The sequence below is a fragment of the Protomyctophum bolini genome, assembly GCF_963924005.1.
Source record: "Protomyctophum bolini genome assembly, chromosome: 14".
Taxonomy (NCBI): Eukaryota; Metazoa; Chordata; class Actinopteri; order Myctophiformes; family Myctophidae; genus Protomyctophum; species Protomyctophum bolini.
Genome location: NC_137875.1, coordinates 9,706,345 through 9,729,425, shown reverse-complemented (window position 1 = coordinate 9,729,425; position 23,081 = coordinate 9,706,345). Strand labels below are relative to the sequence as shown.

General features: G+C 41.1%; 1 protein-coding gene across 1 annotated transcript; it reads left to right on the top strand.

Moving 5' to 3' along the window:
* The first annotated feature begins 6,073 nt into the window (after positions 1–6,073).
* Positions 6,074–20,221, top strand: plek (pleckstrin). The gene is made up of 9 exons (XM_080781719.1): positions 6,074–6,158; positions 8,418–8,573; positions 11,079–11,260; positions 11,385–11,476; positions 11,579–11,763; positions 16,867–16,971; positions 17,194–17,277; positions 17,956–18,028; positions 19,087–20,221. The coding sequence occupies exons 1-9, from the start codon at positions 6,117–6,119 to the stop codon at positions 19,224–19,226; spliced, it is 1,059 nt and encodes a 352-aa protein (XP_080637845.1). The 5' UTR covers positions 6,074–6,116; the 3' UTR covers positions 19,227–20,221.
* The last annotated feature ends 2,860 nt before the right edge of the window (positions 20,222–23,081 follow it).

Sequence of the window (23,081 nt, the reverse complement as noted above, 5' to 3'; positions counted from 1 at the left end):
ATTTCATTTTCGTCACAAAATTCACTGGTACACTGCAGATGGGTTCATTCCAACTTCACTGTGCAGGTGCCCTGACCCACCAGGTGGGGTCGCTGTATAGTGTGGCGACAATAGCAGATCAACAAGTGCACAACATGTTGCTGGTGCCAAGGAAGCTGTGAGAAGGAAGATAAGTGGTCACTTGACTGGGCTGCGCCATGACACTTTCATGGACACTTTCATGGGAGCCAAACTACCCGGAAGTTTGGCAGAATGCCTGAACCGATTATATGACAAAGGTCTCAATTGTTCATAAATAAAGTTTGTTATGAGCTGGTCCAGCCGGCTCCATTCACTGCCATGTATTCATTGCACTTCCGGTGTGAGTTTGACTGCCATGAAAGTGCCAAGAGAAAAATAAAATGTCATGTCACGTGACCACTTCTCTTCCTTCTCAAAGCTTCCTTGGCCGCTGCAACACGTTGTGAGCTTGTTGATCTGCCATTTTCAGCATGCAACCATTAAAGCTGGGGTCACTGTAGTGCGGCGACCAAATGAGAAAATCGGACCCCACCAGCGTATTACCACAAAGCAGCAAACACTGCATGCCGATATACCAGTGTTCGTCTGGTTTCGAGCGCCCCGGGCAAGGCTGGAGGCATTGCACGCAGCCGGGAAGCAAACACTTGTAGGCCATGGGTGAGCGTATTAACCTCCACGCCCCTCTTTCAGAATGCCCTTAGGCTTTGTGCATGAGGTCCCTCCAGACAGAAGGATTAAAGACTTGGCCTTGTCCGTGGAAAAATCTAGATTATAGATTATATTCTGTTTTTACTCACCAGAATAATGATCATATTTTATTATTTATTTATTATTTATTATTTTATTATTATTTTATTTGGATCATTCTTTTTCGTTTTATTCCACGACTTTGCAACCCTTTTTTTTACCCAGTGTCAATAATCTAATGTAATCCTGGGTGCTACACGTCATGCCAACCTGGGGGGGCAGTGGACTGACCTCATGCTTCCTTCTATACATGAGGAGTCCAAGCTGCTTCTTTTCACAGGGGTGTTTCCCTGGTTGGAAGTAGCACGTGGAAGGAACACGTTTTTCCGACCAGTTCCTTTCCCCTCCATCAGGCGCTCCGGTGAAAATGCAAACTCCACACAAAAAGGCCCTTTCGCCAACCCCTGCCTATGAGCACTGATGACGTGGAGGAGAGAATACGCACATGCATTTTGGGAACAGTGAAGACTTCCTGTTTCATAAGTTTCATCATATTTACAGTGCCTCTCTCCCTAAAGCCTAGTGAAGTACAATCTCTTCTGTGTACATCAGCAGACTACAGTATACTCTCTAGCTCCCTTATCAGATGAACCAAGACACACAGGGCTGTGGTTTCAATTTTCAAAACATAAATTTTTTCAACAACTCCACATATCTTCTTATATTTTATGCCAGTGGTTCTCAACGTTCGGTCCCTGAGGCGGTTCCAGGGTGTCCCTAGCCTCGGAAACCCAGACGTTTCAGCTAAATGAGTTAGTATTGCATCAAATTCGGTTTAAAGTAACACTTTACCGCTATTTTATACTTTGGATACTTGAAAATAGTAGCCTTGTAGCCTACAGTAGGCTACAAGAGCTCAAGAGAGAGCTAAAGTACAGAGCCAAAGGTCAATTTAACAAAAGGTATTGAGGGTTTAAGTATAGTTAAATGTCTGAAATGTCATGAATCCAATGAATAATGCATAGTGGGGGTCCCTGCTTCATCTCTCTTTCAGCTAAGGGTCCGTGGTCTGAAAAACTGTCACTTTCCAATCAATTGTCATGGAGAGTTGGGGTCTTCATAGTGACAGCTAATGAACCTCGGTCATCCAAGACACATCAATAAAGCCGTCAATATCCTCCGCCGTGGATGTTTATCAGGATGAAAGCAAATTAATCACAGCAGATGCATTCTGGTCTATATACTCTACAATGCGTCCCCTGCCTTTGAAAAGGTGACATTGTCATTGTCGTGGAGGGCATCTCTGTGATCTATGTTCATACGCATGAGATCATCCTTCGTTGCAAGGTGACTTTTAAATGACATAATTTTCATTCTCATACAAATCTGGAGGAATACCAAAACCGGGTGAGTTATACATCATCGTAATATGCATTTGTCCCTGTTGTACCCTAACAGCTTGAACCCGAGCATCTACTGTATATTCCTGGGGGAACATTGGCAAATTGCAGAGCTTGTACATACTGTAGATTGGCTATTTTTGGGTTCAACAGGGGGTCCGGGACCCCTAACGGGTCCTCAGAGATACTACAGGGAAGATGCCCAAATCTTTGTGTGTGTGATAGGAATTAATATCTTTTTCACGTTTTACAGTAACCACTTGAACCCTCGCATCCCTATTCTGGGAGGAACATCATGCCGTAAACAGGTGAACACAGAAAGCCAGTTTTCGGCGAAGAGATTTGGCCCAGAGGGAAAATAAAGGCTGGAACCCGGGCAACGAATCAGGGATTTTAAATAAAAGAATGGGGGCAAAGGATAGAATTTAAATCTGACGATACTGGCCATTAGTTTTAATCTCATAGTTCATGTATCTTGTCCCTTGAGGAACACTAGTTTTAACTCATTGTTTTTGCTCATTTGTCATCTACTGTAAGTATTTAAAAAAAATCGTAATCATTTGTTTTGTCTGGTTCTGTACAGTTTCTGTACAAAGTGGAGCTGCCTTCTAGCACCAGCCACAGTAGAGTGCAGAACATCCTACTACCTGCTTCACGCGTTTGTAGGACCCTCTAGTGGTATGTTTGCAACATTACGCTCATAGTACTGTACAGACTTATAGGGAAAAAGACATGTTAGAAACTTAGACCCACACCAACTGATCAGTGGGGTAAAGTAACTAAGTACATTTACTCAAGTACTGTACTTGCGTAACAGAGGTATTTTTGTCACTTGAGTACTTATACTGGAGTAATATACTTTTATTCCTCTACATCTGATCCAAATGTACATTTACTCCACTACTACTTATTTGAAAACTAGTTACTACTTTGCAGATTTTGATAATTACAAAACATACATTACATACCACTTCATCCCTATATACATTTCTGCCTTTTGAAAATAGCCAATCTACAAGCGCACACAACACGTCGCGATGTGACGCATTGTGAGCTTGTAGATATGCTTTCAAAAGATTTTTTATACGCATGACATTTTGCATAATACTAGTACTTTCTACTTTTGTTACTTTAAACTGATAGTTCACAATTGTAACCTAAGTTGTATGAAATACTTGCCATTAATATAGTGGTTGCAACTGTATTCATTGATTGCCCGAGCCCCATGGTGGGAGTTCTGCTCTGGTTTTGGTGAAATTTTAAGTAGTATAGTTTCCACCACTTACTAGAATAGTTTGTTGAGCCAGGGCTCTATCCTTGTCCACATATCCTTTCTGCTGTAACAATAATTATAATACAATTCCAAACATGACACCATATCTCTAGTCTTCACTGAAAGTAACAGGTAGCAATTATCACAGAGGACAGCACCAACTAGGATTAAAAGCTACACTAGTGTCCTTTGAGTCATTATGTCAATAACTTTAAGGACAAAGGGGATTGGACGTGGACTGAATGAAGGACACACCCGGACTGTCATTTGCCAATGAGTTAAGTGGTGATGGCAAACACCTGTTGGTCATTGGTGATGCAGAGATGAGAACTGCATGGAGAAAATTCACACCATTTGTACAAGTTAAGAGTTACTTTGAGGCAGGGATTTTCTCTGGCGGCCAGCCAAGGGGGTAAGGTTGCTTAGAGTAGACTCTCGTAGAGAGATGGCGTCAGAATCGATAAATACGTCTACTAGAGTCTAAATCTTGGGCTACCAAAACCATAGCCTCGGAAACCCAGACGTTTTTATGTCCAGGGAGGAAAAAAAAGTCTGGGACAGAGTCCAATTCAATTTGGCATAGAGTAGCGCAAACGTCGATCACTTTCTGCTGATTTCTGATCGTCTGCACCCTTGTCAAATTGACGCACACACACACACACACACTCCTGTCTCTTTGTCGCTCTAATTAATTAGTCTCATGTCGGGCAGCTGCATCTAAATTCTCCCGGTGGATCCTGCCGGGAGCTGCCTATGCCATAGAAAGACCCCAGGCTACCAAAACCCTAATCCTAACTGCAAGCACGACGCAACGCATGTCGGACCAACGCATGTCAGGAGCCACAGGCCAGTTTTAACCGGCGACGCTGACACCCTACCTCAAACCCTAACCCTAAAGGCCTATTCATAGTCTGGATTTTCGGTGGTGAGGTAACCACCGCTCCGGTGGTGAGCTGACCACCGGAGCTGAAATAACGTTGAGCGGTGGTGAGTAAAAACAGAGAGAAGGGCTGGAGCGTTGGTTTGCTCTTCACCACGGCTCGTGACGTCATGTTGTAGTTCGGTGGTCACCTAACCACCGAAAATCCAGACTATGTATGAGCCTTAACCCTAACCCCAAGCATGACGCAACGCATGTCGGACCAACGCACTGCCGGGGCAGTGAGCGGCAGTGGAGTGTCATAATCCCCCCACCTTCCCCGACAGATGCCGCCCCTCCCCCTGGCAGCACCGCACCCGATTGCCGCTGCCGGAGAATGCACTCGCTCCTTCTGAACTAGGGTGCAGGAAAGTGATCGATTGCTTGGCAACAGCCCAGTCCAGTCGCAGAAATATTTGTGTTGGCAGAGCCCAACACACAATAAAATAAACAAATCATAATCTGTTGCTGCTTATTAGACCGCAAACAAATAAAATGGTGCATGTAGAAGTGGTGTATAAAATCAATATCACACTTGAGATCGTGCCGTTGTACAATCAGCATAGCTGATATTTATAAAGTAGCCTACTAGAGCCTCCAAACAGTGTTTCCAGATGATCTCTCTCTCTCTGTGTGTGTGTGTGTGTGTGTGTGTGTGTGTGTGTGTGTGTGTGTGTGTGTGTGTGTGTGTGTGTGTGTGTGTGTGTGTGTGTGTGTGTTATGCAACACAGAGTACAAACTGTAAGGTGTGAGAACCCACTTCCTGTTTTCATCTTAAGAGCTTCAGACACTTTTGGGCAGCATTTACAGTATGTGCCACAAGCCACATACAGTACTACATGTTTGAAATAGACATGCTTTCTGAGCGTATATCTATTCTACGTCCGAGCATAGACATGGTAACGCCCCGCCTGCCTCTGATTGGCCTACCGACACTGCCCGTCTTGCCTGTCCTCCGAGATGCAAGGCTACTCCGTGGTGGGAAATAACTAAAGTACAAGAGAATGGCAACACGCGACAGTAACTTGTAACTTAAATTTTTGTAGAAGAGGCAAACTAATATCGTTTGTGCCGTTTTCTTTGATTGAATAATTGATTGAACAAGTAGGCCTAATATGATTTGATTTGGCTGTGTTCTAAATTGAAGTGGTAGTGAAGATTATCATGTATTAATCTAATTATAGTATACTAATACTATTATACTAAAAAGATAAAGATCAATGTATTACTCTAATTATAGTAAACTATGCTTTTGTCCAGTCACTGATGACTCAGGCATGACTGATTTTGTTACCATAACTGACCTCGTTCCACCCATTTATGACTTGTTCCACCCATTTGCTGTCAAGGGGAAGGGGGGGGCTATGCTATGTGCACATTTATAATAAACAAAAACAAACAACAACTTGAACCCCAGCATCGATCTACTCTGGGTGGACTCAACTGTGTCAACACATTGTGGGCTTCTAGATCGGCTATTTTTGGAGTGACCGAGATTTGTATGGAGTGTCTACTAATTATAAGGGGTAGTTATTCGAAAGTACTACCTGATGCAACAAGTGAACAGCATACTGTACAAAAAAAATTTGCGTAGGCCTACAGTACAGTAAAGGATTTGCTCACACACAAAGCAGGGCAACCAAAAATAATTGCAGAATGAGTGATAGCCAAAAATGTATTTATACTGCAGACAAAGGGGAAGCTGGCTCAACAGCCTACAGTATATTGTGTCATACCCCCAACAGAAACTTCCCCTAAACCACTTCATGTGTGTGTGTTTGCATGCTGTGTTACAGTACCCAGACAACCTGCAACCATGGAGCCAAAACGGATCAAAGAGGGATACTTAGTCAAAAAGGTAAGAAAATGTACAATTATTATTTATATAGGCTACCCAGACTTGGGTCATTAGTAGCTTAAGGACTCTCAGAACGTAGGCTTTCCACTTCAATAATACGGCTGTGCTTTCACGGTCAAACTTCTTATTTCACAGGATGACAGGGTTGTTCAGACTAGAGCGTGGATGCAGGGCAGTGGTGGAAAAAAGTGTTGAAATGTTTTACTTAAAGTAAAAGTACCACAGTAAAAGTCAGACTCTGGAATTCAATGACCTTGATTAAAAGTACAAAAGTTTTGGCATCAATATGTAGGCTACTATACCAAAAGTAAGTAAAAGTACTCAGAATGTCCCAATTCGGGTTTTCAAATGTTTAAAAAAAAAACTTTGAAAATAGACAATCTACAAGGACACGCATTGTGAGCTTGTACAGTAGATAATTTTTCAAATGGCCAAAATGTATGTAGGGCTGAAGTGGTTCCTGTATGTTTTGTAATAATAATCAACATCTACAAAGTAACTAGAAACTAAAGTACAATGTTTGGATCCGAGATGTAGTGGAGTAGAAGTATTGGAAACTGGAAATACAAATAGTAAAGTACAAATACCTCAAAATTGTACTGAAGTAAATGTACTAGTTACTTTCCACCACTGATGTTGGTTAGCTGATCAACAGCAGATTGATCAGTTTGCGCTCTCGCTTCGCTTAATTGCCAATACGCTGCCGTAGATCAATGTGTCTTTTGTGACGACTAGAATAATGAAGTGAACCGTGTTGTGCCTTCAGTTCTAACATATTCCATGGGTTGTGAATTTGTTTCCAGGCACTCGTGTTGATTTTGACAGCTAATTTTTATTTAGTTTTAGACTTTTACTTTTTTGAATAAAATTCCAATTTGTTTTAGTAATATTTAAATAATCTGAAATGTTTTAAGTTTTATCTACAGAATGATTTTGCTGACAAAAATGTATTACGGAGGGCCTTGATGGTGTAGTAAATCCTGTTTTCACACTTGGTTGCATGCTGAAAATAACCGATCTACAAGCTCAAAGCGTCACAGCTATTTTCAGAGCCTGAGTGCTACAAAACAACGTATCTTTTAAGTTCTACTGGAGCTTCTCCACTATAGTCCTTTTTAGTCTAGTTTGTATTTGTTGACAAAATTGTAAATATATTTAATCTTAGTTTTAGTCATCATAGTTTTATTTCGTTTAGGTCAGTGAAAAAAGGTTGTCGAACATTTTTCGTCATAGTTTTAGGTGACGAAATGAACACTGCCATGTACTACGGCTGGGTTCAGATAAGGTAGATAAGATAAATGAACACTGCCATGTACTACGGCTGGGTTCAGATAAGGTAGATAAGATAAATGAACACTGCCATGTACTACGGCTGGGTTCAGATAAGGTAGATAAGATAAATGAACACTGCCATGTACTACGGCTGGGTTCAGATAAGGTAGATAAGATAAATGAACACTGCCATGTACTACGGCTGTGTTCAGATAAGAACCTAATTTGGGCCCTGCTCAGGAAGTAGTAGCCCACTAACCACAAATTCAGAACTGGCACGTATTCAAAAATAGTGGAAAAAGTAGCTGATCTACACATGCTCAAGTTGTAGATGAGCTAATTTCATGTTGTTTTATTAATTTATTTAATTCTATTGTATTTTTGTATTTTATAATTTATGAAGTAGGCTACCTTCCGGTTCTGGTTATAATAAAAATCTAGAGAGAGAAAAATACATGGAAATGGTTCTGGGTTACAGTACAGTTACAGTACGTTAGTAATTAATAAGTAAGTACGCTACTGTATGTCAGTGGTAGAACCTTACATTTATGCCATACTATGGTAGGTAAATAATATGTAAATCTTTCCCCCCAAGATACAGTATGTGTCACGACGAGGAAAACTTCCATTACGACAGATTAAAAATAACTTTGTACTTTGGACATTTAACCACTTGAAACCCAGCATCCCTAACCTGACTCCCCCGGATCGAAGACCCATTTATCTTTTTGGTCTCGAGCTAAATAGTTTGGGAACCACTGGCATACTGTAGACAAAAGCCAGATGCACTGCAGTGGATTCAAACTGTTTTGACCTAAATTTAACACAATCAACGGCCAATGAAGGGCCCCGGGAGCCCCAAACCCAGTACAGCACAATCCAGTTTCCCTGAAGGGTCCCAATGGCTAATTTGGCCCTGTGGCAGCTGTATCAATCTTTCGTTTTCCATCACTTTCCGTTAACCATCTGTGCCATTGCCCCCCTCAGGGTACAGTGCTGAACTCCTGGAAGGCTGTGTGGGTGGTACTCTCTGAAGACGGGGTGGAATTTTATAAGAATAAGACCGACAACTCTCCCAAAGGAATGATCCCACTGAAGGGTGCAACCCTCACCAGTCCCTGCCAAGATTTCGGAAAGCGGACGGTAAGAAATATGTCAATTTAGGCATTTACTGTAGCAGACGCTCTTAATCCAGAGCGATTTACATTAAGCAAGAACATCATAAGGTAATACAGCAAATACATAGAAATGTTCATCAAGTATCATAAGCAAGCAGAAGAACCCAATATCTGTCTAAGGGCGCTTTCACACCCAAAGTTCGCTTAGAAGGTCCGGATCAAGGACCAAGGACCAAATATTAGCATTTTGATTTTGGTCCGTTTGGTGTTCACACTGGACTTTGTAAAGCGTACCAAATATGTAAACAAATGACACGTGGACATGTTAAGCGAACCAAATAGTGAGGGGGAAAAGAACATGAGGGGGGCAACCTTCAGTCACACAGAGAGAGAAGATAACAGCAACAACTTGCTATTGCATTCATCCTTATTAATTATTTTATTAGCCAAATAAGAGCAACAGATGATCAGAGGAGCAGGTGTTTGAACAATAATGTGCTTGCTGCTGGTGCATACAATTCGGAGTATAGCCTACACAACAAGGTATCCCCGATAAAAAGGACTTTTCTTCCATGTGTGCACCTTGACCCGATTAGATATGTTATTTCTGCGCATCAAATCGGTGGGCATTTCCATGTCATCTTATGGTTTAAAGTTAGGTGGTCAGTTAGTAGGTTATTGAGCTTCAAGTCAGAACAGCTCCGCTGCAGCTAATTGAGTTGACCTAGTTTTACGTCTTTTGCTATAGTGATGCAATCAATTAATCATTTGGGACCACATGTGTATAGCTTATTTAACATTGGCTTTTTCTCTATACGTGCAGCCTGCGCGACATGGATGATTTTAAATATTTCTCCGTCTCTGCGTCTCTCCCATATAAATATATGGGTCTCTCCCCCTCATGTGTGCCCCCACACACACACACACACACACACACACACAACACACACACACACACACACACACACACACACACACACAGAAAAAAAGGAGGGGACACAAGTTGAAAGAAACTCTCGCATGAAGACTCATGCATCGCATGCTTTGTCATAACTTTGCGTGGCGGCGGCGCATGCTTAAAATAAACAGATCTACAAGCTTACATCGTGTACCATAATATACACCATTTTGCGCATGTGAACCTCGTACGCTGCCATTACATTTGCGCTGCGCCTCGACATGCTGTATGTGTCTACTATTAAAATCAGACTGTCAGCTGTCATATCAATAGTGATCCCCGTAAAAAAGACATGCTTTTATAACTAATTATTAATGCAGCCTCACAACTGCCGACGCCCGACAGCTATTTTGGCTATCGTACTGTATTTGGTCCTCTATAAAGTCTGAATGCATTCACACCAGTAACGAACCGCACCGTGGTTCGTTTGGAAGCGAACCGAGTCCGGCCTTTTTTAGCGGACCATGGTTCGTTTCTTTGATCCGCACCAGAGTTCGGATGCACGTTCACACCAACCGAACCAAAGGGGTAAGCGGACCATGGTTCGTTTTAAACGAACCAAACATGTCCGGTGTGAAAGCGCCCTAACAGTAGAGTATCTGTACAGTGAAGCTACATTATAGAGTGCTATGCCTACAGTACATAAAATTCCATCTAAATTACCTAAGTTTAACCTTTGCATACGCCTGTAAGGTCGTCGAGGCTAGTGCAAGTGCTACAGGCTAAGATGGAGTCTGAAGAGGTGAGTTTTCAGACTACGATGGCAAATTCATTCCATAGTTTAGGATCCAGACGGGAGAAGAGTCTGGGACATGATGCGTCACAATATGGTTCATGTGGATGCGTATTTGTGGAGCCAGCCCGTGACCTACGTTCATCCGGCACGGCCCTTCTTTTAAGAAAATCAGGCTGCAAAAAAACTGTAGGCGACCGGGCATTCGCTATCCGTGCACCGACTCTCTGGAATGCCTTGCCCCTAGAGATCAGGCTTGCCGAGTCTGTGCCCCGCTTTAAATCACTTCTTAAAACTAATTTCTACAAAGCTGCATTCAACCCCCTACCCATGTGATTTTATTGATTTCTTGTTGTTATTGTCATGTATTTTATTCTATTGTGTGCCTCCTTGCTATGTTTTTATATGTCTCTCTGTAAAAGCACTTTGTGACTTGTTCTTAAAAGGTGCTATACAAATAAAGCTTTATTATTATTATACCCAAAGTTATGCAGGAACGCCTACTGAGTGAGACTGGAAAGAAACTACTTTCTGGCCTTGACAGCACATACATCCAAACAGAAAAGTCCTATCTGAATGCATTAACTCACTTTGCCACTCACTTTATGCATGCGCATACCTTCTATTGTATTTTTTAATCGATTTCGATCCCTTTATCGATCCCGCTTCTTGATCCGATTCCTTATCGATCTCACAATCAACTGTTTTCTATTGTTGGCAGTTTCTATGCTCATCTGGGTCATTGTAATTTAATTTCCAAACCCAGGTAGAGCTTGTCGGCACAACGTTGCAGCGATATGCGCATGAGACAGCCATCTAACTTTTTAGGTGGTTTTCAGATGGTGTTCAAAATCACCACAGAGAAGCAGCAGGACCATTTCTTCCAAGCAACGCACGTGGAAGAGAGAGAGTCCTGGGTCAAAGACGTCAAGCGAGCCATGAACTGCCTGGCGGGTGGGAAGAGGTTTGCCAGGAAGTCCACGAGGCGCTCCATTCGCCTGCCCGACTCTGTCAACCTTAAGTAGGTTCTGTCAAATGCTACACCAGCCTCCTGGGCCGGGCCTTTTGATTTGTATCTTGATGTGTTTTGGCAGGACAGACAAAAATGCATCCCAACTGTAAATCGCAAACGTTTGCTTCCTCAGCGAGCTGTACCTACTGATGAAAGACCAGGATAATGGAGTGAAAGAACTGAAACTGGAGAAGCAGAAGAAAATCTACAACCACTGCTTCACCGGTATGCGCACCACTTCTCCCATGTCTATTCACAGTCAGCACTCGTACGTGGTCGATTAAGTTACAAATCACTTCCCTTCCTCTCCACCTTGCACACACACAGGTGCCACGGTGGTGGAGTGGCTGATTTCGAAGGGCAAAGCGAGGAACAAGCCGGAGGCCCTCATGTTGGCTACGGGCCTGATGAACGAGGGATTCCTCCAACCAGCGGGCGAACTGTCCAAGCAGGGTGCAGAGGGAGGAGCGCAGTCAATCCTGTTAGACCAGCCAGACGCCCTTTACTTCTTTGTAATTATGATCTGAATCTATCTATACCACTGTTTCCTACACAACAAAAAACAAATCAAGTGAAAATCAAGTAAAAATCTATTTTCCTACATAAAATAAATTTTATTTATATATATTATATTTATTTATATTTTTGAGTGGTGCAACCACTCCAAGGAACAGTAATGTCCGTGTTCACCTATTAGTCCTGTGACGAACAGTCAAAACGTTTTCGAGATAGCCCTACCGGAGGTAGGACCAAACACAACATAGTTTTTCCTCATCTCTAAGGTCTCCCAGACATGAACTGTAGCTTGAATACTCATGGAGTTATGGCACTAAACGTTTCCCAAATGGGAGGAAATAAAGCAGTCCTAAATTAAATCTACAGTATCAAACAGATTAGTTTTATTTTGACTTCACTTATGCAAGGGTGGGGAAATTATAACAAATTCACTTGAGTAGAAGTCCCTAAAATAATGAAATGTCACAAATGAGAAATTGTGAAAGTATATATGCAGCTTAAACAATAGTAGGCTACAGAGATAAATGCAGCCCTACAATAGAACTACCCAACTATTATTTAGCACACCTGGATGAGGGAAACCAAGCTCAATGCTCAATGTTATCCTCATACCAGCAAGTCATTCATTCATGTAGAGTTGATATAATCATTTAACATGTTTGCTTATGGTAAAGTTGTATTTAGCTCCACCACATCTGCATTGTATTGCCTATGACTTTCTTCATAAAGCAAATATTTTGGAATATGAAAAGATTGGAATAATGGCGAATCAAGTAGCTATCTGACCTAGCTTTAAGTTTCATTTAGTGTAGTGTAACATACTAACAGAGCATGTCCAGTAGCCATTGACAATAGTAGAACCCTGACACTGTAGACCTTAGGGCGAGAAAAGGGCGAGGTCACGTGCACGCATCGGCCTGGGTGACAGCAGACTGCATGGGCGAGCGCTGGCGCTTTGACATGGGGAGTCAGATCAACATAATGGAATTAATTCTGTACTGGCCATATATCGAGCGTTTCTTGAGTATACAGGGATTAATGAGGTCAGATCAACATACAATATGGAATGTCAGCTCAACAGGTCAGCTCCATTTATGGAGATCTAAACGTTTGAGGTCAGATGTAGAGTTGCTGCATGGCCAATATTGATGACATTAGGGATGTCATCAATCAGGGCATTCCTATATATGGGCTTAACCCATTCTGACCGGGCACCCATTTTGGTGTTAGCATCATGTTATGCTTTAGCTATTGAAAAATAGCAGATCTACAAGCTCATAGCGCGCCACCGAGTGGCGCGCTACGAGCTTGTAGGTCTGCTATTTTTGAAAAATCGAAGAACGACTGACATTTTTTAGAATCTGATCTCAGGTCAGAATGGGTTGATCAGACCAGTGTGTGTCCAGTGGAAACCTCGTACGAATCTGATCTCAGGTCAGAATGGGTTAATATTGATGAGGGATCTCCATCCCTGATGATGTCACGTGATGTCAAATATGGGCTTAATATTGATGAGGGATCTCCATCCCTGATGATGTCACGTGATGTCACAAGGTGACTAACTGACTGACAGGACATTTATGTTTTCATAGTAAACATGGTTAAAAAAACATCCAAATACAAATAGAAATAGGAAAGTGACACAGTCCATAATGTCAAAACTTCCGCAGTAGAAGACCTTCAACACTAAATGTTGCTCAACAGAGAAATGATGATGATGTTCATAAAACCCTGGCTCCATATGCTCTCGTAACCTGATCATATGAAGATAAATATCATACAATACAGTATATAACCTCTGACTGGGCGTTATGATGACATAATGAAGACTGAGCTCTGAGGAAGATGTGATGATGGTCTAATTGTAGATTGAGCTGAAAGGTCTGATGTGGTATGCTCTGAAAGTGTGCCCATGGAATATGCACCGATAGAAGCTGCACGTCCAAGAAATAACAGAGCTGTAGAGCTTCAGATATATTGATGAAGAAAATCATGGACCATGTGTCTTCAGGATGTCATCATAATGCTTAGTTTAGCGTCATCACTTTCATTTAATTAAATTAAAATAGGTGAACATTTGGTCTGCTGTTCTGATTCTTTGTTTTGTCTGGCAGCTGCTCTATTTCCTTTAGAGGTTTAAGGTACCGGTAGCTGTTATGATGTTTATACAGTATAATACAAGAGCAGCCGGCGATACAACTTAATCAACCTTCCTCATTGTCTCCGTTACTATATCAACCTTATTCAGTCTTTATGATGAGGCTCTCTCACTCTCAACATTTGCAACTTGTTCTGACTGGTGTAGTTTGCTCAGCAACATGATACATGATAAGATATCTTTAATTTGAAGGAAAGTATATTTTCTGTATTTTGAGCCAGGGTTTTCATCATCATCATCATCTCTCTGTTGAGCACCATTACATCTGCTTTTGGGTTTGTGACATTATGGATCTTGTTTCTTTACTTTTTCTAAATGTTTACCACAGATGATACAAATATTTGGATCCAATGTTTGTACATCACACTCCATTCTGGTAAAAAAAAAAATACTTCAGGTTCAGAATTCATCAATCAACTATGTTTTGACCCGACCGTACACTATTGTTAGGTACTATGCACAGTAACCATGCTGTTACAAGTGATACTAATTAACCATTCTGGTGAAACACAGTCTGGGCTTTGCTATTAGGCTACTGGACAGGATCTGTTACACTAAATGGAGCTTAAAGCTTTAAGGTCACTCCAGCTAGCTAAATAGCTACTAGACTTCACAAGGTTCTTCTCATCTTTTCACATTCCAAAATATTTGCCGTGTCAGTTTATGAAGAAACCCATATAGGCAACACGCAAGCAGATGGACAGAAATACTTGACTGTAACCAAATTATAACCAAATTACTAATGAAATGATATCAACTCCTACAGAAATTAATTAATTTAATTGCATTGTTCCATAAGTCTTGTCTTAGAACTTAAGAGGGACACAGGACATGGGGAAAATATGAGAATAGATTGTGTTTGCTTTTTATAAGGGATGTGAAAAGTTACTGTACTTTTCTAAGTAAATAAACAATACAAAATAAAAAATGTGAAAATTGTGGAGGGCAGAGATCCAGGAATCCCGAGTTGGTGTTTGCTAGACTCTCGCAGTAACTAATGACTTGCTGTTATGAGGATAACATTGATCATTGAGCACCCTCAACCTAACAGTAGTTCTATTGTAGGCCTGCATTTCTCTGCAGCTGCAATATTCTTTTCACAATTTCTCAAGTTTGGGATTTCATACATTTTTGGAACTTCTACTCAAGTCAATTTGTTATAATTATTCCACCATTGATAAGTGAAGTCAAAATAAAACTAGAAAGGTGCAATTCTGGGGAATTGGAAGTGTGGTTGCACTGACGTGAGTCACAAAGCATAGGGACCTGGGAACTGAATTCCGTCTTACCGTTTGTATTCTTTATTGTGATGTCATGTGAAGCATGACAACAGTGACAACAGTGTGTGAAGCATATGACAAAAAGCTTCCCTTTTCTGTTGTGCAAAAGTTAACAAAAATCACACCTGTGTGAAGTGAGGGGGGCTAATATATTAAAGTCTAACTCCTGTTGATTAGATGATGCAATGGTGATGTAAAACGGTGCCAACACATTAAATGCCATTAACAATAAAGAGACAATATGACGTAATGAGGGACAATATGTAAATGTTCCCTTCATTGGCAATGGCGTTTTTTTTTTTAATTACATTTTTATCCCACGATTTTGTAACCCAGTTTTCTTTTCACCCAGTGCCAATTATCTAATGTAATCCTGGGCGCTACACTTCCTCTGCCAACCTGGGGGGGGGCAGCGGACTGACCTCATGCCTCCTTCTATGCATGAGGAGTCCAAGCTGCTTCTTTTCACCTGACAGAGGGGAATTTCCCCGGCCGGACGTAGCGCGTGGAAGGGACACGTTATTCCGACCAGTTCCTTTCCCCTCCATCAGGCGCCCCGGCTGGCCAGGGGGAGGTAGTTTTAGAGACCAGGATTACGGCATGTTTTTGTGAGGGTATCTACCCTGGGTTAGGGTTAGAGAACAATAGTGTGTTGCTAGACTCTAGAGCAACCACTAACTAATACTGTCGATTTCATTAGGACTGTTTATTCCCCCCATTTGGGACACAATTTACGTTTAGTGCCATATAACTCCACGAGTATGCAAGCTACAATTACACAATTGGTATTGCTGGATACAGTAGAACCACACCATTCCTACAAGCCCTCATAATGTGTTGCTATGACAATCCATGTCAGAGTCGCTACAAAGTAAAGAAGACACTCTACATAGATTTACATTTTCGCCTATTGTAGGTATGTGTTCAAATGACTATATCTCATATTTACATTCACATATTGACATTATTCATTTTTTAGAATGTAGAGGGATGTCCTGGCTTTAATTATGCCAAGTTGTAAACCTCTCAGAGCTTCCATTGTGACTCTACATGAGTTTATATGCCTTAATCCCCAGACGGACAGGCTGTATTATTAGTTTGAGGTGTATAACTTTAAATATCAATTTCACCACTTTAGCAGTAAAATATTTTTATATAAGAATCCTGTTTGCCAGAAACAGAGAGAGTGAGATAGTATTAGTGCTGCACTGTTGCCTGCTAATGACAGAGAGAGAGGAGAGGAGGGGGCGGGGGGAGGGGAGTTGCACCACTCAGTTCACACAGGTGTGATTTTAAATAATGTTACACCTTTACAAACAAATCTAAGAAATTCCAATCTCGATCTACATGCTTGCAATGCATCTCAAATCTACGCATTGTGTGCTTGTAGTTCTGCTATTTTCACTGGTTTGGGTCTGCGTCTAATCGCTGTTTTGGGTCTCGACCACTATCAACTGATCTATACCACTATCAACCGGAAACAATTCAATGACACACAAAGTCACTGTAGCATTAATTACACACAGGGATCATAACGTCATGACATAAATCAAGGAACATACAGTCCAAGCTAGGATGTGTACCAATTTAACAAGATGAAATGAGTGCGTGTGTGTGTGGCACACGACTAACGGCTCGCTGTCTATCTGGTGTGATCACAGGCAGACAGTGGGTTTTTCTGTGAGGGTTACTCCAGTGACGAGGACGTGCTTCTGAAGCAGGAGTTCAGAGGAAACATCGTCAAACAGGGCTGCTTACTCAAACAGGTGAGTGAATGACACAGAGAAAGCCTCCAAAACCCCTGGCTTGGACAACCACCCCCATGAATGCCTCCATTTGGAACTTTAAGTACCATTTGATACCAATACTTTTGCACTTTTACTAAGTGCAAAAGTTAAGTACATTCCGGACTTTTACTTGTAACAGAGTCCTTCTACATTGCAGTATTGATACTTTACTTTTACTGCCAAACTGTCATCACCTCACAGGGACACAAGAGGAAGAACTGGAAAGTGAGGAAGTTCACACTGAGAGATGACCCCGCGTACCTGCATTATTATGATCCCACAAAGGTAAATAAATATGTGTCTTCGCATTTACATAATACTGTATGCAATGACATGTCGTCATGTCCAAACCATTGAATTTTCACCATTAAAAATGAAAAAGTATCAAAAGTAGCAGATCTACAAGCTAAAAACGCATCACTTTGAGTCATGTTTTTGAGCTTGTGGATCTACTTTTGATACTTAAGTTTAGTGTGACTCTGTGGTATGATCAAATGGGTCATTGATTCATGAAGAAAAAAAACAGACTTTAATGACACGTTAAAATATGGAGAAAATAGGTTTCTGCTCGACAACAATATGCTGTATGCCAGGGGTTCTCAACGTTTTTGGCTGGGGACCATGTCTCGCGACCCCCGTCCCGCCCCCCTCCCCACCACCAATGCAAACTGACTGCAAAAATAACCTTATAATAGAGAAAATACATCATAAATGAATACTGAAACCAGATTGAATCCTATGTAAACTCTAAATTTCCATTTTCCAGCCATTGACGGGTTGAGATCCCCTGCTCTATGCAATTAAATATGCTGAATGCATTGAAATATTCTGAATGCATTGAAATATGCTGATTGCATTGACATACAGTATGCTGTATGCAATGTCTGAAAGAGAAAGGCTACATTTCTTCTAGGGAAAGTCCTCTCTTACACACCCCCCCCCCCCCCCCCCCCTCTCTCTCAGGGCGAGGAGTATCCTCTGGGCTCCATCCATCTGCGGGGCTCTGTGGTCACAGCAGTGGAGTTTGTTCCAGATGGTGAGTGAGATACCCTGCATGTCCATGTCCTCCCACTGTGACAGACAGACCACTGCTATAACCTCTATGTCATGCAGGAGGGGAAACCTCATGTCCAAAACTGTTACTTTTCTGGATTCAAACTTGTGATGCTTGTGTGACACTGTAGTGTGATCATTAAATGATCACACTACAGTGTCACACAAGCATCACAAGTTTGAATACACTTATATTTAACTTATTAACTTTCTTTTGGTAAATTTTACCAAAAAAAAGTTAATAAGTTAAATATAAGTTAGCATTATGGAATGAGGTTTTCTCATGATGAGGTTGTTAATTTAATTCAGCTCCCTTTCCGTCTTCATTTCAACGCATCCTTTGTAGTAGTGTTGATTTTGACAGCACATTTTGATTTAGTTTCAGTCAGTCTTTTCAATAACATGCAATTTAGTTTTATATTTTAGTCATGTGAAAACTTTTAGGTTTTTGTATAGTTGGTCGATTAAATATACGATTTTAGACCACAACATCTACAGTTGATTTAGTTGACTAAAATGTATTTAGGCGGTGCCTTGTCGTAATGGCAGATTTCAGTTGCATGCTGAAAATGGTTACACGCCCGGCATTCCGATTCGAAGCCTGCTATTCCGACACGCCGCAATACCAACTTGCACACATACTAACCCTGTCCCTAATCCTAACCACACACGGAAGCCATGCAGTCAGTGGTGTGTCGGAATGCCACTCTGTTCCTGCTGGGGGCGAAAAGCTCTGATCTACAAGCTCACAGTTTGTAGACCTGCTATTTTCAGAGCGCTACACCCGAGCACAACCAAATGATGACTTGTATTTTAGTTCTACTGGATCTCTTCTCCACTAGTCCCTCCCTAACATTTTAGTCTAGTTTTTGTTTCTTAACTAAATTGACAATAAATTTGGTCTAAGTTTTCATCATCATTGCTTAGTTTTTATTATTTTTTTTGTCAGAGAAAAAAGGTTAGTCGACGATTTTTTTTCCATCATGGATTTAGTCAACGAAATCAACACTGCATGCTCTCTCTCTCTCTGTTCATTCCCAGCTAAGAAGTACGAGGTGGACGGCAACCTGTTCGAGATCATCACGTCGGACGAGAGACACTACTTCCTCCAGGCGGCCACGGCCGAGGAGAGGAAGCAGTGGATCCAGGCCGTACAGGCTGTGTCCAAAAGCGGAAAGTAGCCAGTGGTGGAAAAAGGATTTCAAATGTGTTACTTAAGTAAAAGTACCAATACTGCAATACTCTGTCATACAAGTAAAATCGTCTATTTTCCGAAATGGGCCGAAATGCAAGGGCCGAAATGCATATGGGGCTGAAGTGGTTTATGTACGTTTTGTAATAATCAAAATCTACAAAGAAACTAGTAACTAAACTGCCCTGCAAAGTCAAATTGCCATAACTACGTTTCTGGACACACCGACCTATTTGTGTATCCCAAAAGTCAAATTAGCTTTTGTGATTTTGTGGGGTAAACAATTACGTCAAGAACAGATGTACAATTAGTGTAGGCCTAATATCACTTATGTCGATATCTCATTTGGCTGACCAGTTGAAATACTTTTGCCCCCCCCCCCCCCCCCCCCCCCGCCTTCCCTCTTTAAATACAAGGACAATACATTGTTATTTTTTGTGTGATTCAAAGTTATTATTATGTTAATTATTATTACAAAGTACAATTTGAGTATCTGACATTTTATATTAGTTATGAATATTTAATGAATGTGTAATTTGTGTGTTTTTCTTTTCTTTTTTAAACTTTTGGATATTTTTTTCCCTCTAAAACCAAACAAAAAGTCCATGAAACTGTCAATAAATGCCACACTTCATCATACGCTTCAGCACAAATGTAGTGAAAGCTACTTGCACTATTCACTAAAATGTATTAAAAGATTACGAGCAGTGAGGCACAAAGGAAGTGTGTAAGAAGTTATTTCCTCCATAATTATTCATCCATTTCCCTCATGCCGTTAGTTAAACATAATCATTCGAGCACAGCTCCTATACAGTTCCTGTGACGAAAAGAGAATCATATCCTGCCTTTGACTTCTGCTGTCACTTTGTGGGTTAAAAAAGAAGTGTAATTTAACTCATGTTTGGAGCGTTGACTGCAGAATTGTCGATACCAACACACATTGTCACTGTCGAGTGGAAGGAAACCTTTTAACCTTTCAACTAGTTTATAATTCTAATAGATTTAATTTTTCTGTTCTGTAAAGCGACTTTGAGTACCTACGGTACGGTACCTTGAAAAGCGCTATATAAATTGTATGTATTATTATAAACCTTGTTGTATCTCCAAAAATGTTAGCTGAAGGAATAATTCATCATCTACAATCATCTACAAATGAAGTTACTATAGGCACGCACACACGTCGGGGGGGCAATGTGTATATATATATATATATATATATATATATATATAGAGAGAGAGAGAGAGAGAGAGAGAGAGAGAGAGAGAGAGTTCTTTGTGATTATATAACATGTATACATTTTCAAATTAATACGTAGTTTAATAAAAATGCAATAATACAAAGTACACTGGCAATAGTCTGCACCGAGTCGATTTGTTTTCATGCAGCGCACCTCAAGCCACCGCTACGTCATTACCTGTACTTTGTTGCCGGGCGGTGTGTCAATTCAAATCTTTTCAGAGGGAAAACCAAACCTGGACAATCATGGATGGATATATTAAAGGAACTGGCTCAAAGCCAAAACGCCATAGAGGACTCTGGCGAACTGTAGTCAACGGCCTATGCTCCATGAAAAGGAGCGATAGGCATAAGTAACTTAAGTATGTTGGTGCAGCCTTTTCTCCTTTTTCCCTCCCGCCGTGGAGATGGCGAGTGGTGACACATAACACATAACAAGGACACTCATTGTGTACCCATTGTATTTTCTTTCCGTGTCCCTGGGCAACACATGCCGTTATGTTGCTTGTATGGAATGATAATAAAACTGTGAACCTTGAATTGCATTGGCAATTCAAGGCACACACACACACAAATATGAAATGGATGGCCGATCCATTCTGTTTATCAACAGTAATGGCAGTGACACACACCCACACCCACAAGAGGGCAGTATAGGTCAAACTATGCTTACTTTACTTTTCATTCATAATAGAAGCCTACAGCTCATACTGTAGGTTCCACAGTGGTGAAGAGTAGCAGGTCAGACCAATACATACAAACGTGCAGTACAAATATGCTGTGAAATTACCCACAACAAAGTACATACTGGAGTACTTTTCGTAGTATAATGTGCTACTTCGTCACACTAAAGCAGGGGTTCTCAAAACACTGCCTTGACAGGCAAACCACTTGTAGGGCTATGTGTCGAGTAAAGGCTCATACATAGTCTGGATTTTCGGTGGCGAGGTGACCACCGAACTACAACATGATGTCACGAGCCGCGGTGAAGAGCAAACCACCGCCGCAGCCCTTCTCTGTTTTTACTCACCACCGCTCAACGTTATTTCAGCTCACCACCCTTTAGTCGGCTATCTGACGTATTGGATATAAAATCAATATATCATATTGATTTGATAGCTAAAACAGCCATGTTTGTTCAACATGGCAACATGTAGCCTACCTTCTAGGCCTGTCACAATTATTACATAATCTAATCGCAATTATTTTTGCATCACACACACACACACACACACACACACACACACACACACACACACAAAGTACATTTACTTTGTACCATACTTAAGTACAATTTTGAATTTTACCTTACTGGACCCGACTCCTGATAAGCGGTTCAAGAGTGGCTCAGCCTCAGCAGTCCAGGCACCTTGGCCGGAAGTCCAGTCTGGCCGTGGGTTCGACTCCCGATCCCGACGGCCTTTACTGCATGTCACTCCCCCATTTCCTGTCAGCCTACTGTCTGTCCCTCTATAAAAAAATATAACATAAAAGCGAAAAACATTAAAAAAAGATGGATGGATTGCACTCTTACTCAAGTATATTTGTTATACCAGAGACTTTTAGGCAACTTGTAACAAACAGTAAGAGTGTTTCCTTACATTACATCAGTGTTGATACTTTTTACTCAAGTAAAAAACTGAGTACTTCTTCCACCGCTGTGTACACAAGCACCTTATGATTTTCTTTTCTTTTTTTTTAAGACAAAAGCCATGAACTCAACCCACCAAGCAATTTAACAGGAAATGAAACAAACACAATACTGACAAGCATGTTCATTAAGGGCCCCAGATGTGTCAGCTGTTGATATAGACAAGCATGTTCATTAAGGGCCCCAGATGTGTCAGCTGTTGATATAGACAAGCATGTTCATTAAGGGCCCACATGTGTCAGCTGTTGATACAGTATAGCTGGTTCGTGTAACCAGTGTTTATTTTGTGGACTAAAACTGTGATGGAAAATGTTCGTCGGCTATACCCTTTTTCGCAGACGACAGCTACGGTAAATAAAAACTAAGCTATGACGACTGAAACTAAAATTTAATATATTGACAATATATTGTCAATAAGTAAGTAAGTACTGTAAGAAAGTAATATTGTCAAGCAATAAAAACTATAAAAGACAAGTCATTTTATGTATGATTGTGCTCTGAAAATAGCATCAAGGCCTGCCACTGCCAAAATACATTTGTTTGCTAAATCAACTGTAGATTTAGTCTACTAAAATCTCGCAATATTTAGTCGACTAAAACAATCATTTCAGGTGACTAAAATGTGTTGACCACAATGGTTCTCAAACTTTTCCCGTCGGTGATCCCCAAATGAATAAGCATATGGCCGTATATTGTGCGCCAGGGACCCCCATACAAGATTGTCATTGTTAGATTTTAAAAAATATATATATTCCCAATTGTTTCCAAAATATGTTCACTCACAAGAGGTGCACCAAGAAAGCTACAGAACGTACAAATGAGCAATACCCCCAGAGTCTCCCGAGAAGAGGGGAGGAAGAGAGACTCCATAGGACAGATTAAATGACAAACGACAGTGACACAGATGCAGAGAAGGCTGCCTTGACTCAAATACACCCGAGTAAGGCCAAGTGTGG

Coding starts and splice junctions, on each gene's coding strand:
- plek (XM_080781719.1), top strand. CDS start 6,117: ATGGAGCCAAAACGGATCAAAGAGGGATACTTAGTCAAAAAG. Junction 8,574..11,078: donor AAGATTTCGGAAAGCGGACG/GTAAGAAATATG, acceptor GGTGGTTTTCAG/ATGGTGTTCAAAATCACCAC. Junction 17,278..17,955: donor ATTATTATGATCCCACAAAG/GTAAATAAATAT, acceptor CCTCTCTCTCAG/GGCGAGGAGTATCCTCTGGG.